Below are 14,155 nucleotides of genomic sequence, written 5' to 3' on the forward strand. Positions count from 1 at the left end.
TGCTTTCGATTACTTATGGCGGCTTTGTCACAATTATCGCATAAAAGCTCCAACCCATTCATCTTGGTTGGAGGCAAAGAACCACTAATATTAGATTCGTAGGTACTCAGCGGACCAGCTGTTAATGCTAGAAGATTTTAAAACTGGTATTAGACTAGATAACAAATAAATTATTAGGTAGCTTCTGCCAGAACTGGTTTAAAATTAATTTGGAACATTTACTTGTTTTTATTTTTATATATTTATTTATTTGTTATAAGCTACGAACTATCTAGTAGCTCTCAAATACTTACCGCCTTTATCCAAATACAACCAAATCTTACAATATGATTCCAAATCTTCCTTTGTGGAATTTGAAGAAGTGTCAACGAACAAAAAATTACGAGTATTTTACAGGTACGACTAATATTCATGGACAAAATGTATTTGTCAAACGGGTAAATAAGTGTACCTAATGCTATTTTCTCGTATTATCATATATTAAATTCGAGGTGTATTTTTACATCACAAGTTTTCTTCTCGTTATCGTTCCTTTGAAAAGAAACTAAAATAATTTGCAAGCACTTTAATCAATAATTATTTTTGTAAAAATTGTACATATTATAAGAAAATCGAAACACAAGGAAATATATAAATTCAAGGATACTGATCAATGAAAATCCTACGAGTATTCCGCAAAAACCACCGACGTTACCTGCAAAATTGAATGATTATGTAAATTAGTAAAAGATATGGCACGTGCAACTTTGATGCAAAAATACAAGGAATGTTGGGTAGTGTTAGATAATGTAGATATGTTGCGCTCAGTTCGTATATTTCTTGCTATTTTCTGACCGTTGTATTTTATTGGTATTTGTATTCTTCAAAATGTTGTCGCTGAATGCTAAGAGTGAAAATATGGGTTAAATTTCGTATTCTGCTGCACAATTTTTGGGAAACAAATTGTCGTATATGGTAGAGGGTTAGTGCATGATCCTAATAATACTTCTCGCGTCGCGTGAAAATATAAAGTTTTTTATAAAGTTAAGAAAAACTAACATAAAAACCCGGGCTGGGTTTAGAATTCAGCCTTCTGAATTCTGATTACAACAATACCACTGCATCTCGCGCAACGGCACCGTTGTCGAGAAAATTAAGAAAAACTATCATAACCTATAGAAGCGGAAACATGTCAAATAGATCGTAATACCATTGTTAGAGCTGAATAAGATGTTACTTATCCTGTTCTAACATTTTGTTTAAATTGGACGAGGATGCAACGTAGAAGAGTGCTTGTCATATGTCAAAACGGTAATGAATGTGTTAAATGTCATGAATGTGTTCTGCGCTTATTATTTTTCGTTTTTTTCAAAAGAATACTAGCAATGCCCCATTATAAGGAATTACTGATATTCTAATTTACCCGTTAATTTAAGCTTAAAGCTTGTGTTAGGAGTGGGGACGACAAAAGCTGGAGAGGTCAGAATCAATCCTGCAACTTTTGACGTCGCTAGATGGCCCTTAACCTTAAACCTTATTATCATATCTCATTCGATTGTTTGATGTTTATTCTGACTTTCTTGGTGTGATTCCTTTTAATGACTTTACTAGAAATCTTAATTCATAAATTTGATTGTGCAAAATTGACATAAAACCGACTCTATACGGTACTATATTAAAAAACACTCTATATTTTTTAAGAAACCAAAGGTGTGCTAAACGGCTTGTCACTGAAGGCCACTGAGTTCCGAAATTATTGATAAAAAACCCAATTTTAAAGTAAGAATTGTAAAATTTTTTTTTTTGCTAATATTTCAGGAACGGAGCATTTCCTCTACTTAGTACTGATACGTGAAGTTATGAACAATTCCACCCTTTGCCTCCGTATCGTCCATTTCAATAAAGTCTAGGCAACTACACAGTGGATATTATAGAGTTCGAGTGTGTGTGCAAATATAGGTGCACTCTAATCCCACATTCTCTCAATATGCCACGACCAGAGAGTTCAGGTTTATTTCCAAAGGCTTTTTCGAGGCAACGCCTACATTTTCGGCAGAATGACCCAGGATCTACAAGCTTTATAAGCTAATTACTATAACTACATATTGATTATATTTACAGATAAATGTTGCTTACTGACGAGCTCGAACCAGTAATAAATTATATCCAGTCGGTTTAAAACGCTATTAGATGTCCCTTGATAAATACAAACCAAAGTTTTACTCGTCATATTTATGTCATCTCTGAAAAAAAAAGAATTGTCAATAAAAAAAAATAGCTTAAAATTCTTATTCCCCGGTTTTACCTATAAATATTATTAAGACGAACAATGTTGTGCTTTCTTCTCTCAAATGACAAAAAAAAAAACAAAAGACAAAAAGTGACTACATAGTGTTTATATAAGTAAGTGTATGTATAATGTTATTTGATAATAGTCTTTATCAGTAGACCAAACCATTCCTTTTAGCAAGTTTTAACTTATGCGAAATATTATAATATTTCGCATATATTCATTTAAAACCGCTTTGAAACAAAACTATCTTGCACTTTAATGTTGTATATTTTCGCGAGAATTTTAGTTTAATTTTATATATACATACATACATATATTTATGCATGTTATATATCAGGTATTGTACATTATTTTATCTTAAATATATTATTATTTCATTGTAATATATTTATACATTATGTTTATATCTGCCTTGTACACCCCTACTTTTTCTTTATCTGTTTCCTTCCTCTACTTTAAGGTTGCCTGGAAGAGATCCCTGTTTTAGCGATAAGGCCGCCTCTTGTGCATCTTTCTTAAACGTGACTAAACTGTGTTTTACTCGTGCATTTTGATTTGATTTGAATCCTCATATATATCTGCTTATGTAAATTATATTAAATAGAAAATTTAACGTTTTATTTATCACAGCATATTTCCATTTAATTAAGTTGGCTTATAGTTTATTAAACTTTGAGAAGTCCTTTACTTTACTTGCATAAGAATGACGCATGGCCATTGTGGTTAGCAAGCGAGTATTGACGTGATGAGACTAGAGTGAATTAAGGATGAATTTAGCGCGGGAAATTAAGCTGTCACTCACGTTATAGTCGAATAACATTACTTTTCCATTATACTGCTTTTGAAAAAGATAACTATACCGTAAATTTCAATAATCTATACATATTTTTAAGGATTTATTGATGTTTTGTTATTTTTAAACGAATTCTTTAAAAAGGTAATACGTATTCATTCAAATTAAATGGCAGCTCATAATGTTCTTTCAAAATAATCATATTTAATTTTTTCTTTTAACTACGAGTATTTGCTAATCTGGAATGTTTTCATTTCTTATAATTTTATGAAGATAACAATAACATGTGCGTCCTTAAAAATTAGTATCCACTTACAAGAAATAATTTGTGAATTCCTTGTTTTTATTCGGTAAAAATGAAAGAGGTATCTTAGATTGCTTAGTAAAGTGCTGGGTCAGTTCACAGTCCGGGAGGCATTCGTCACAGTCGAGAGCATCCTGGATTTCCGCTTCGAGACCTTCAGTAGTGACAGCGTCTTTCGGATACAAGTATAACAGTTTTTCTAAAAATAAAAGGATTCAATTTACATATTGAAAGTATGGTTAGGCCTTAATTAGTATTATAATTGTATCTATGGGAGAGGTTATTATAATACCCATGTCTCGGATTAGGTAATTTTGCCTGTAAATTTCCCACTGCTGGGCTAAGGCCTCCTCTCCCTTTGAGGAGAAGGTGTGAGCATATTCCACCACGCTGCTCCAATACGGGTTGGTGAATACACGTTTGGCAGAATTTCGTTGAAATTAGACACATGCAGATTTCTTCACGATGTTTTCCTTCACCGCCGAGCACGAGATAAATTATTCACACAAATTAAGCGCATGAAAATTCAGTTGTGAACCCGCAATCATCGGTTAAGATGCACGTGTTCTAACCACTGGGCCATCTCGCCATCTCGGTCCTCGGTGGGATTAACGTTTTAGTTTAAACTTATACATATAAAAAAATTGTCTATGGTCTCATTCTATTAAAATGACGGAAATATTTGTCTTCAATAATTTCATTAATAAGTAATTAATTGTAAATCTTATTTCCCAATTTTTGGGGTCCTGAGCCATTGAGGGATAATCTGGCGCTGCCTTCCAGCCATGTGCACAGTAGACAAGATATATTTGATATAAGGATTAAATGCCTACTTTAAAAACCTAAGGGGAAGGTCTCGAGAATTTGTCGTCTAGTGGCCTCTTGATACAAGGCGTAATATAACCCTGACAATACCATAGTTGTGGCTTTGTTTATTTACTTTTCCCGATTTCAAGTATCAAGACTGTTCTTTGTGGAATTTGTTGATAGGACAACTTATAGACAAGAACGTATCGTCGCGAGTTAAAGTAAGTTTAAATACTTACAATATTATACGACACTACTGATTGATCGACCAAGCTATACTAAGATATGTATCTAAGTGGATATAAATTTGTCGATTTGATTGTGATGTTGGTGTTAATTGATCAAAACATATCTATCCACAAATAAAGATGTTAGAAAGAGACAAAAATATATTACTTACTAAATATGAATATACCTAAAGTTGATCAATTAAGAAAAAACGAAAATCCAATACCTCTATATTTATTTAAGCATCTGATGTCATCTAATGTACAAATCGGGTGAACGTTCCGTCTCGTTGGAAAGAAGTAAGGTGTACATTTACACAAAGATTGTATTGTTCTAATACGACATTTTACTATACAGGAGCTATATGAGTACAATTCGTTGAACTGATCCTTCCTTTCATCGCGAAATAGACATTTTCTCTGAAAAAAAAAGTAACATAATTGTTGTCTTGTTTCTGGTATAAAATAGTCGAGCCGATGGCCCTGTTGCTAGAACATATGAATCTTAAAAAAAAATATTGTATAATTGTATATTATTATAACAGTTATAATAATATACCAGTATTCGTGCAGTGGTCTTTAAAGTTTAAATTTAACCTTAATATTATGGAAAAATTCAGGAAAACTTATAATGATGGTAATTTACATATCCCCAACATATTTTTTATTCTCTTGTTTCCCAAATGTTTTTATTTATAATCCTAAAATTGTCAATGTCTACTAAATAATCTGCGAAAATTCATTGAAATAGAGGTTAACAACGTACTGTTTGCCTTTGTCTAATTATAAATGAGATGCAAAATGTAAAATTATTAACCGCTGTTTCGGGATATTTTCGTACTTCTTTAGTTGCAATCTGTTTTATGGAGTGTATCTCGAAGAATACGGCCTGGTCGGGTTGAGCTATGCGCTGCGTGACGCGGCCTCCAGTCGGGTCTGCGAAATGGGTCGGATCGAATATTAGCACCTGCAATTAAATACATATCGTTGAAGGTTTTATCTTTGATGAAAAAGTATAAAAATGATAATGTGAGAAATAATACGAAAATGTCTTGCTGGTTTTTTGCCATTCTGAACTGATGGAAATATTTTAAGTCCCATTAAACATGTTAAATGACGATTCGAAAGCACTTGATTACTTAACTACTAGCTGTGATCTCACTTGAATAAAACTTATTGTGATGCAGAATACATTTTTTTTCTGTGAATTTATTTTGAATTTTTTTTTCAAGCTATCAATTGTCTTCATTTGGCAAAATAATCTTTTTCCATATTTCATCTGATAGCATGTGTATGTCAAATATTGCATCTGAATTTCGAAATCAAACTTGCTCATAGTTTTGGTGGATTTTATGCTGCCAAATACAAGCTTTGTCGTTTTTTTTTGTATACTATTAGTAGGATATTATTATTCAGATATGCCGATCAAAGTAGGGCTAACGAAGTTGGCTTTGATCTGACTAGTGATTGGCCAGTAAGAGACCATGATGTAATAGGCGACCAATGAGCGCGAGGATATTCAGCAACGTCTCAGACAGTAGAGGAAAATTTAGTCAAACTGGATTTTACGTAAAATATTTGTTTTGGAAATGTAACTCACCTCATATCCGACCATATTATAGAGTGTATATGTGTAGTCATCAACCATAGTGTCTAGAACAACGTTGAGACCATTCAATTGTCCTGGTTCGTGTTGTCTTTTAACCGTGTAAATGGAATTTTCGAAGCTGTACAAAATAAGTTAAAAAAGCGTGACTACAGACACATAAGGAATATTTTGTTCGTGTTATATTATATAGGAGCACAGATCTTAAATTATTTTTAAATCTAGATATAATGTCCACTACAAAAGAACTAAAATCAACTAGCCAACTTTATTATTTTAGTGTTTGTGACAGGTACGCTTGATATTCGCGAAGCATAATTCTCATTTACTGTGTGCGTTTACTTTGTTAAATATAGCACACGTACATAGCACAACACAGCTAACACTGTAAAGGGTTAAAATTTGTTTGTTTGTATCTAGGGGGTAATCTCAAGAACTAATGACCCAATTCTAATATTTTTGTTACTGGTAGAAAGCTATGTAATTCTTGAGCTATACGGTATAAGCTATATATATATCACATCATTTTCTTTATAATATTTTGCACCCGTGCGAAGCCGGGGACGGTATTTGTACCATTTCAGACCATAGTTGTAAGTTAAATTTAAACGAACCTGCTAGTTGCGTCCATACCGAGAACTAGGTTAAAAGTGCAGCAATGTCCGCGAACAGTACGATGAACGGAAAATATTTTTTTGCAGTCAATAATATCACCAGACCAAGAACATCGAATCAATAACTCTTCACACGGAGGTGACAGCTGTAACGATGAATTTATTATTAATAACGTACGTGCGAATAATTCGATACATATTTTAGTGCGACATATCAAAATCAGTGCGACTGATCTAGCGATTCCAGCGCTGGTGAGAAATTAATCTGTGGTTTTGACAAGGCTTGAAGCGCTTGAGGTTAGAGTTTTACCAGAAATCTCTTTATATGTGAAATCCTAACTCCAACGTCATAAAATATATAGTATGCTTAAAACTTCCAATATCTATTACGCCTTAGGTAACAGTTACATTACAATATTACATTTTATTACTTTACTATACATAACATTAATTGAACGATTTATTCTCACACTAGTAAACAGCCTAAGGGGGATCGCATAATAATATTCCGAAGGATTAAACAATAAATCTTTAATAGGAACTTGTCAATATTCAACCTCGTAGCCACGATCTTGCCAATGAGCCATTGTCTATAAAGTTTCTTTCTAAAGCATCGTATTAAGCTGGAGGCTGTTTCTGCAACATCAATCCCGTCTTATTAATCTCTGTCTTAAAATTATAGTAGTTATCAAGTATGCAGTAACTCGAATGCAAATTATTTTATGAATTTATTTGGATGAAGGTGTATCGGTAGTGACCAAACAATCAAATAATTGTTTTTTAAATATATGTAACGTACACTATTAAAATTGGCATAGATATGGGAATATTCAAATAAATTCATGCTATCATTACGGTTATTCTGTAAGAATAAATTCGAAACTTACAGCAAAATGCGATTGTGAAATGTCAGAAGGTTTAATTTTAACAGTAGAGGGTCATTATGTTTATTAAATAAAAAAAGGATTTACAAGGAAATACCTCGAGTATTTCCAATGTGCCTCTCTAAACAATTTACAGCTTACACGGCCCAGAGAGGAATAATTGATTTGATACCCATATCATCAGATATGATGTAAAAGGAGATGAATTCTGAAAAATCCTTTCTCAGTGCTCTAAGTGAGCGTTTAAGGAATAAATCGCCCGTATATGACAATAATATAACGACACGTATAAAAATGCGTATCACATTCAGTCAGCATTGCAAATTTAGACAGGAAGTGATTTACTTTAAAAACTGCCATTTTGATAAGCCGTTCGTTTTAATTCATATAAACAAACCTCTTTCATCAAATTAATGATGTTATGACTATCGCCAAGATGTTTGACGAAGGAAAAGAGTATCGGATGGACTTGTACGGATTTATTATATGAGTAGTCCAATAGTCGTCCCAGCTGTTTGCAGAACCACTCCACTTGTTCTATAGACTCATTGTTCGGAGCCAGTTTTCTATAACTTTATATAAAATAAAAAGATAAAAATCATATATATATTCAAGCCTAAGACTGTTATTTTTACTATGTGTTAATCCGTGTGTAAATGTTTGATATCACAGGTAAAATATCGTCTAACCATAAATAGATTTCAATAAAGATTTCATTAAAATTCCTCGGGCGAATACGCGCTCGGAAACTAGTTCAAGATATAATATAACTAAAATAAGTTAAAACTATGTTTAGTCTAGTCATTCTACAATAAAATTATTATCCGAATTGCAGTATCGTCACAGGCAATAATTGATTTTGAAAATGTTTTTAGAACTTTCTAGATTGAGAATGAATGTAAAATTTTATTTACGCATTGATATTATTTATTGTTTTATTAAAAATATTTTACCTACTTACTTCTTTTTCACATATTTCTGCAGCGCCTTCTTGCTAATTCTATTGAAGTTGCAAAAAGTTATTGCGGGAAATTCGATATTTGATATGGGATAAGTGGTTGATTCCATGGTGACAATAAGAGGTTTAGCGAGATTGTCAAACCAGAGGTACTGGAGAAAGTAGAATATGCTTCCAAACATCACACAGATCAGAGCAATACGGACCAGCCTGAAATAAATTACATAAAACAATTAAACATTTATGATTGTTTCATAAAAATCTGCCATAAAATTTGCATAAGTGAGACCTAAGCCTTGCAGTGGGACTTTACATACCTTTCCTTGTATCCTATATTTGGGTCAAATATTTTAGTAACTCCAGCTAGAGAGCAGTTAGTAGTATATTCCTTGAAAGTCTTCTTAGTAATTCTTCTTAAAATAAATTCAAAGCTCATGTTCCTCGCTCTCGGTCTATAAAGCCTTTTTCTGTATTCATGCCACCAAATTGTTTTGTCGTTTTTCATCATGGATATAGTACTTTTAGGAATCAGAAGCGGTTTTACTTAAAAAAAATATATTTCACAAAAAAAAAAAACACAAAAGATAGAAATTAAAATCACATTTTAAATAATAAACTTGATTAGTACTAAATATTACAAAATTTCAAAATTAACAATAAGCAAATCGTAATAAATGACAAAAAAATAACAAATCGGAATTTCAAAGTTATAACACGTTCGTTCAGCACAACGACCCAAAACAAAAGTGAACCTGAGTAGATTTTTTTTTTTTTTTTTTATCTGTGGTTGTGTATTGCTGTTGGCCCTACTGGCCTTTACAGCGTCACCGAACGTTGGGGCGAGTGCTAAGACTCTGCCTTGAGGTGAACCCTTTTGGGCTCGAAAGTGACGTTCGTCCTGAGGGTGTCTCCTATGAGATCGCACCTCGGCTCAGAACGTAGTCGGTGGGGCGTACCTGAGTAGACCACGCTGCCTGTTTTTATAGGGCAGTTTTTTTTTTTTTTTGTAAATTAATGCAGTTGTCATCTAATAGTACATTAAATATTGATTGCATGCAAAGGCGGCTTTATCACTAATGACGATCCATTACAGGCAATATCGGGCGTATCGAAATTTATCTTACGGAGAAAGTTGGCGTTAATATATATAACAATTAATTAAATTGTATAATTTAGATATATTCATTAATAAACATTATAGTATTTAAATATAATCGTGATTAACAATTATCGTCGCTTTCTTTAGAATGGAACAGACTAATCGCCACACCAAAACAGTACAAACAGTAACACAAGGATCGTGTCACGTTACAATATACTTACAAAAATGATAGAGAATTAATGGATTCATGGTTCTGTACATTTTTCTCGAGATAAACCCATTCAATATGTTTACATTATAGTTCATTTTGAACAACAGAGTTTAAATACTCGATTAGACAGATGCACTATTAGATTCATTAACAACTAGTTTTCGGTCGCGGTTTCGCTCGCGATTTAGGGGTTTGTTGTCACGTATTTATTTATTCACGCAATATCTTTATAATTTATAGCCTATGTGTTATTCTGATGTAAAAGCTATATCATTATAAAGTTTCATTAAAGTCCATTCAGTAGTTTTTGCATAGTAACAAATATCCATAAATACAAACTTTCGCCTTTATAATATCAGTAAGGATAAAATTATAATAAATACTTACCTGAAAACATGACACGACTTGTTTTAATTATAAATAAAAACAAAGTAAAGTAAATATTGAAAACAAAATAAAATACTGGTGCAAATTTGCGGTTTAAGAATCTTTCAAGAAATCAAAAGTAATTCTAAATTTTATGAAGTAAATGTTCCACTGCCATGCCAATGATTTTCAAAAGTATTTTAATATCTGTTATAAATTAGGATAACGAACAGAAAACAGAGTACTGAAAGAAGAAAGTAAGGATGTAGAAAATGAAAATGATGGCGGGACTCGACTGGACGCAGAAGGCAGAGGCCTATGTCCGGCGGTGGACTGCAATATGCTAAGGGGATATATAGTACTTCGTAGAAGAAACAAACGTATTATTATCATATAAATTCATGTCCGAATATTTGTATCGATACGGATTTCTAAGTATTTAAATCGCCTGCTTTCTGTAATTAGATCAACATGATTATTAAAATACGGATAATTAGTGTACACGCTATGATTTCGCTTTAACATTGAAATATCATTTACTAGACTAGTGATTGTTTCAGGTATTGCTTTGCGTTTTTATCTATTAGTGTTAATTTTTTTTTTCTTATCAAATGTTATATTATTATTGATGTAAAGAATTTATCATGACTGATTTTGATTGAACAGCCTGTTTAATTAGAGGACGCATCGCCAATGCGCCACCAACCTTGGAAACTAAGATATATAACTAATATATAAGATTGGGACATAACGTCCCTTGTGCCTGTAGTTACACTGGCTCACTCACCCTTCAAACCGGAACACAATAATACAGTGTAATGCTGTTTGACTGTTGAATATCTGATGAGTGGGTGGTACCTACCCAGATTAGCTTGCACAAAAGCTTACCAACAAGTCAATTATTTCTATAATGCATAGAAATGCATGTTTTTATAGTTATTTTATTGTTTCAATCAGTAGAATATATCATAACTATCTATAAACGTCTTACTGAATGTTATTGCTACATTGTTACAACTTTGAAAAATTACGAAATAAATAAATTAGGCATTAAATATTCTTAATATGATATTCCGATACGGGAAGAACTGAAACAATTTAAAAAGGATTTCCGAGAAAATTTAATTCAGTAGTAAGTAGTCTTAAATCGTACAATTACAACCTGAAGTTTCTTTTAAAAAGTAAAATAAAGCTGCAGGGCAGACGATACACATAAATAAAAAGTACGTTTAGACGCATCATAAGAAATTACATTCGAATGTAACATTCCAAGTTTATTATTAAGGCGGTAAAAATAAAAGATAACTAATACTTAGCAAGGAGCCTTGATACTGCTTTTTAAGCCGTCATTACACGATTGGCACTACGTTATTATTTAAGCAGCGACTATACATGACTTCAAATGAAAGATCACGAATAATTTATCTTGCAGCGATACGTCGGCCATGTTTAATGATAGCCAATCAATACAATGATGCACCTAGGTACGATCGAACATGTTATTACGATTACATATATGTATCGTATGCAATATGAGAACATAAATACATAAAACCATGTCGGATGGCTGTATAGACATGAGCTTGAGCCTGTAAATGCTTGTTGTCTAAAAAAATAAATCAATTATAGACGTTTTTCGAGTAAAGACGTTCGATTATCTATTTTTCTTATCTGGATGGCTTACTTATTTGTTAAATAATAGTTGAATTCCGGTTTGAGACTGAGTGAGCCAGTGTAATAAAAGGAACAAGAGATAGGACTACTTTGCTTTTATACCTATCACATGTTATAAAAAGTACAGATATTATATCGGGACCAATTTAAAAACTTCAATACAGTTTAATCTGTGGGACGGAAACTTTGTATCAGTCAAAACGATTGCTTACGTTTAATATGTCCATTAATATTTCATTAAAAATATTGTATTTTCTTCTTCTAGCTTCTCAAAATAATAATTCCTTTATTTACTACTAGCTGAATTTGCGGGTTTACCCGCGCGAAATTTATTAAACTCTACCTATAACACACAAACCGTTACTACACTATTTGGCTCATCGAGGGATGAATTAAAAAAAGTAGCTTATGTCCTTCCTTGGGACTGGAACCATCTTTTCACCAATTTTTTTCTAATAGGGTTCAATGGTTTTAGTGTTGAGAGGTAACAGACAGGGTTACTTTCATATTTGTAATAATAGTTTGACGTACTCTATACGTTTGTACGTCTGTACGTTTCGATTCCCGGCCGAGTCAATGTAGAAAAAGTTCATTAGTTTTCTATGTTGTCTTGGGTCTGGGTGTATGTGGTACCGTCGTTACTTCTGATTTTCTATAACACAAGTGCTTTACCTACTTACATTGCGATCAGAGTGGTGTATGTGATGTTGTCCAATATTTATTAATACAGATAATATATAGATATATCACAGAGTCTAGTCACTCTATGAATACCGAATACCAACTGTTTTCATTTTAATAAGTTGATCCGAAACAATTAACATTTGTAATCAGATATACAGAACACAGTTCGTATTTCTCCTATTTCAAGAGCGATTATTAAACCTGAAGATTATTTCTTTCTAATACATCTTATATTTCTTAGTGTGTTTTTATGTCAAATTATAATCTATTAACATCTGTGCATTGTCTGTATTTGTAGTTCAGTGTGCTCTGTCGTCATCATGAAGAAACGCTCGTATCGTATAAGGTCGCTATTGCATTGTTATAATAATTAAAAACCTGTATATATATAAAAAAAATGTATATAATAAAAAAATATCTAGTTTTAAAAATGAGTAAAGGACAAAAACAACAGATTTTAAAATGTAGAAATTTATTTTTCTATATAGCTTTGCATGGAACATAATTTGACTCCGTCTATGGATTTTGTTCGAGTTTGATTAATTGTAAGTATATGAATGATGAAATGAAGGAAAACAGCCATTGAATAGTGTTTATAATTAAGGCTAAGAGATTTTTTTGAATATCACTTATATTTTTTTATTGTATTTTTTTGCTGCAAAAAGCAAATGTTACAAAAGAACGATTGTTTTTCCCCCTTACATTTATTACAGACGGTCATCTTTTTTTTAAATATAATTAATTATTTTATCTAAAAATATTTGCGAATTATTGTATTGCCATTGATCTTTACCATGCGTACCAGAACTGGTTTGATATAAAGTTCTAGATCTTACGTAGTTAATGAATAATATAATCTTTGTACACTTTCGTTTAATACGCACGTAAGCAATAACTGAAACAATAATTGATCTTTAATCGACCTTCAGGTATTAAATAGTATATTAATATTGTGGATATTCAATTTAAGATTGATAATTTCGATTATTTACTATATTATACATTAATTTTAATAGTGTCTTAATTAATATGTTTATCTTCTTCACTCTTATGACTTGTTTGGGTGAAAGGAAAGAGAAAATCGCTATTTAGTAATTACTAATGCTTTTAATATAAATTATTTTATTGTAATGAAAGAGATCATTTGTTTCGTGTTTTTTGATTCGAATAATAAAAATTTTAATACTGTTTCGATTATTGTCTAGTTGTATAATTTAACCTTACGGTTTCTGTATAATGGAAAACATTATACTTCTAAAGGTTTGAGTAGACTTCTTTGCATATTTATATCCTTCTTTAGGACACAAGATTTTTCGTTCAGAATTATAATTAAGCATTTAAAAACTTTAAACTTGTATGCGAACGATATAACGTGCGCAGCAAACAAAAAAGTACCTTTTTTTTTATTAACACTGAACATTTTAGAAGGAGAAGCCAATATTTTACATATTTTTCGTACTGTTTTTTTTTAAACTAACAATGGAGCACGGACGTACAAAATGGAATTTAAAAAACAGGTTGCCACCATAAGTTACTTTTTACTCGACTAACTTTTATTGAACCAGTTAAATTTTAAGGTTTTTGCTATGCAGTGCACGTTTTAAATCCTTTTGCTGCGGTGTCTTTGAAAATGGAATGAGTATCTAAATTAAT

At 31.9% G+C, this 14,155-nt stretch overlaps 2 protein-coding genes across 2 annotated transcripts in view; both read right to left on the reverse strand.

Moving 5' to 3' along the window:
- Uxt (Uxt prefoldin-like subunit) overlaps positions 1–14,155 on the reverse strand; it is a 313,647-nt gene that overhangs the window by 18,298 nt on the left and 281,194 nt on the right. The window lies entirely within an intron of this gene.
- LOC113396064 (sodium channel protein Nach-like) lies at positions 662–8,970 on the reverse strand. The gene is made up of 10 exons (XM_064217920.1): positions 8,783–8,970; positions 8,469–8,675; positions 7,905–8,079; positions 6,624–6,769; positions 6,004–6,130; positions 5,221–5,370; positions 4,631–4,823; positions 3,382–3,568; positions 2,099–2,222; positions 662–694 (listed from the first exon to the last, which is right to left on the reverse strand). The coding sequence occupies exons 1-10, from the start codon at positions 8,968–8,970 to the stop codon at positions 662–664; spliced, it is 1,530 nt and encodes a 509-aa protein (XP_064073990.1).

The sequence above is a fragment of the Vanessa tameamea genome, chromosome 19 (assembly GCF_037043105.1).
Source record: "Vanessa tameamea isolate UH-Manoa-2023 chromosome 19, ilVanTame1 primary haplotype, whole genome shotgun sequence".
Lineage (NCBI taxonomy): Eukaryota > Metazoa > Arthropoda > Insecta > Lepidoptera > Nymphalidae > Vanessa > Vanessa tameamea.

Coding starts and splice junctions, on each gene's coding strand:
- LOC113396064 (XM_064217920.1), bottom strand. CDS start 8,970: ATGAAAAACGACAAAACAATTTGGTGGCATGAATACAGAAAAAGGCTT. Junction 8,676..8,782: donor AATATAGGATACAAGGAAAG/GTATGTAAAGTC, acceptor AATTTATTTCAG/GCTGGTCCGTATTGCTCTGA. Junction 2,223..3,381: donor GAATTCACAAATTATTTCTT/GTAAGTGGATAC, acceptor TTTTTTTTTCAG/AGATGACATAAATATGACGA.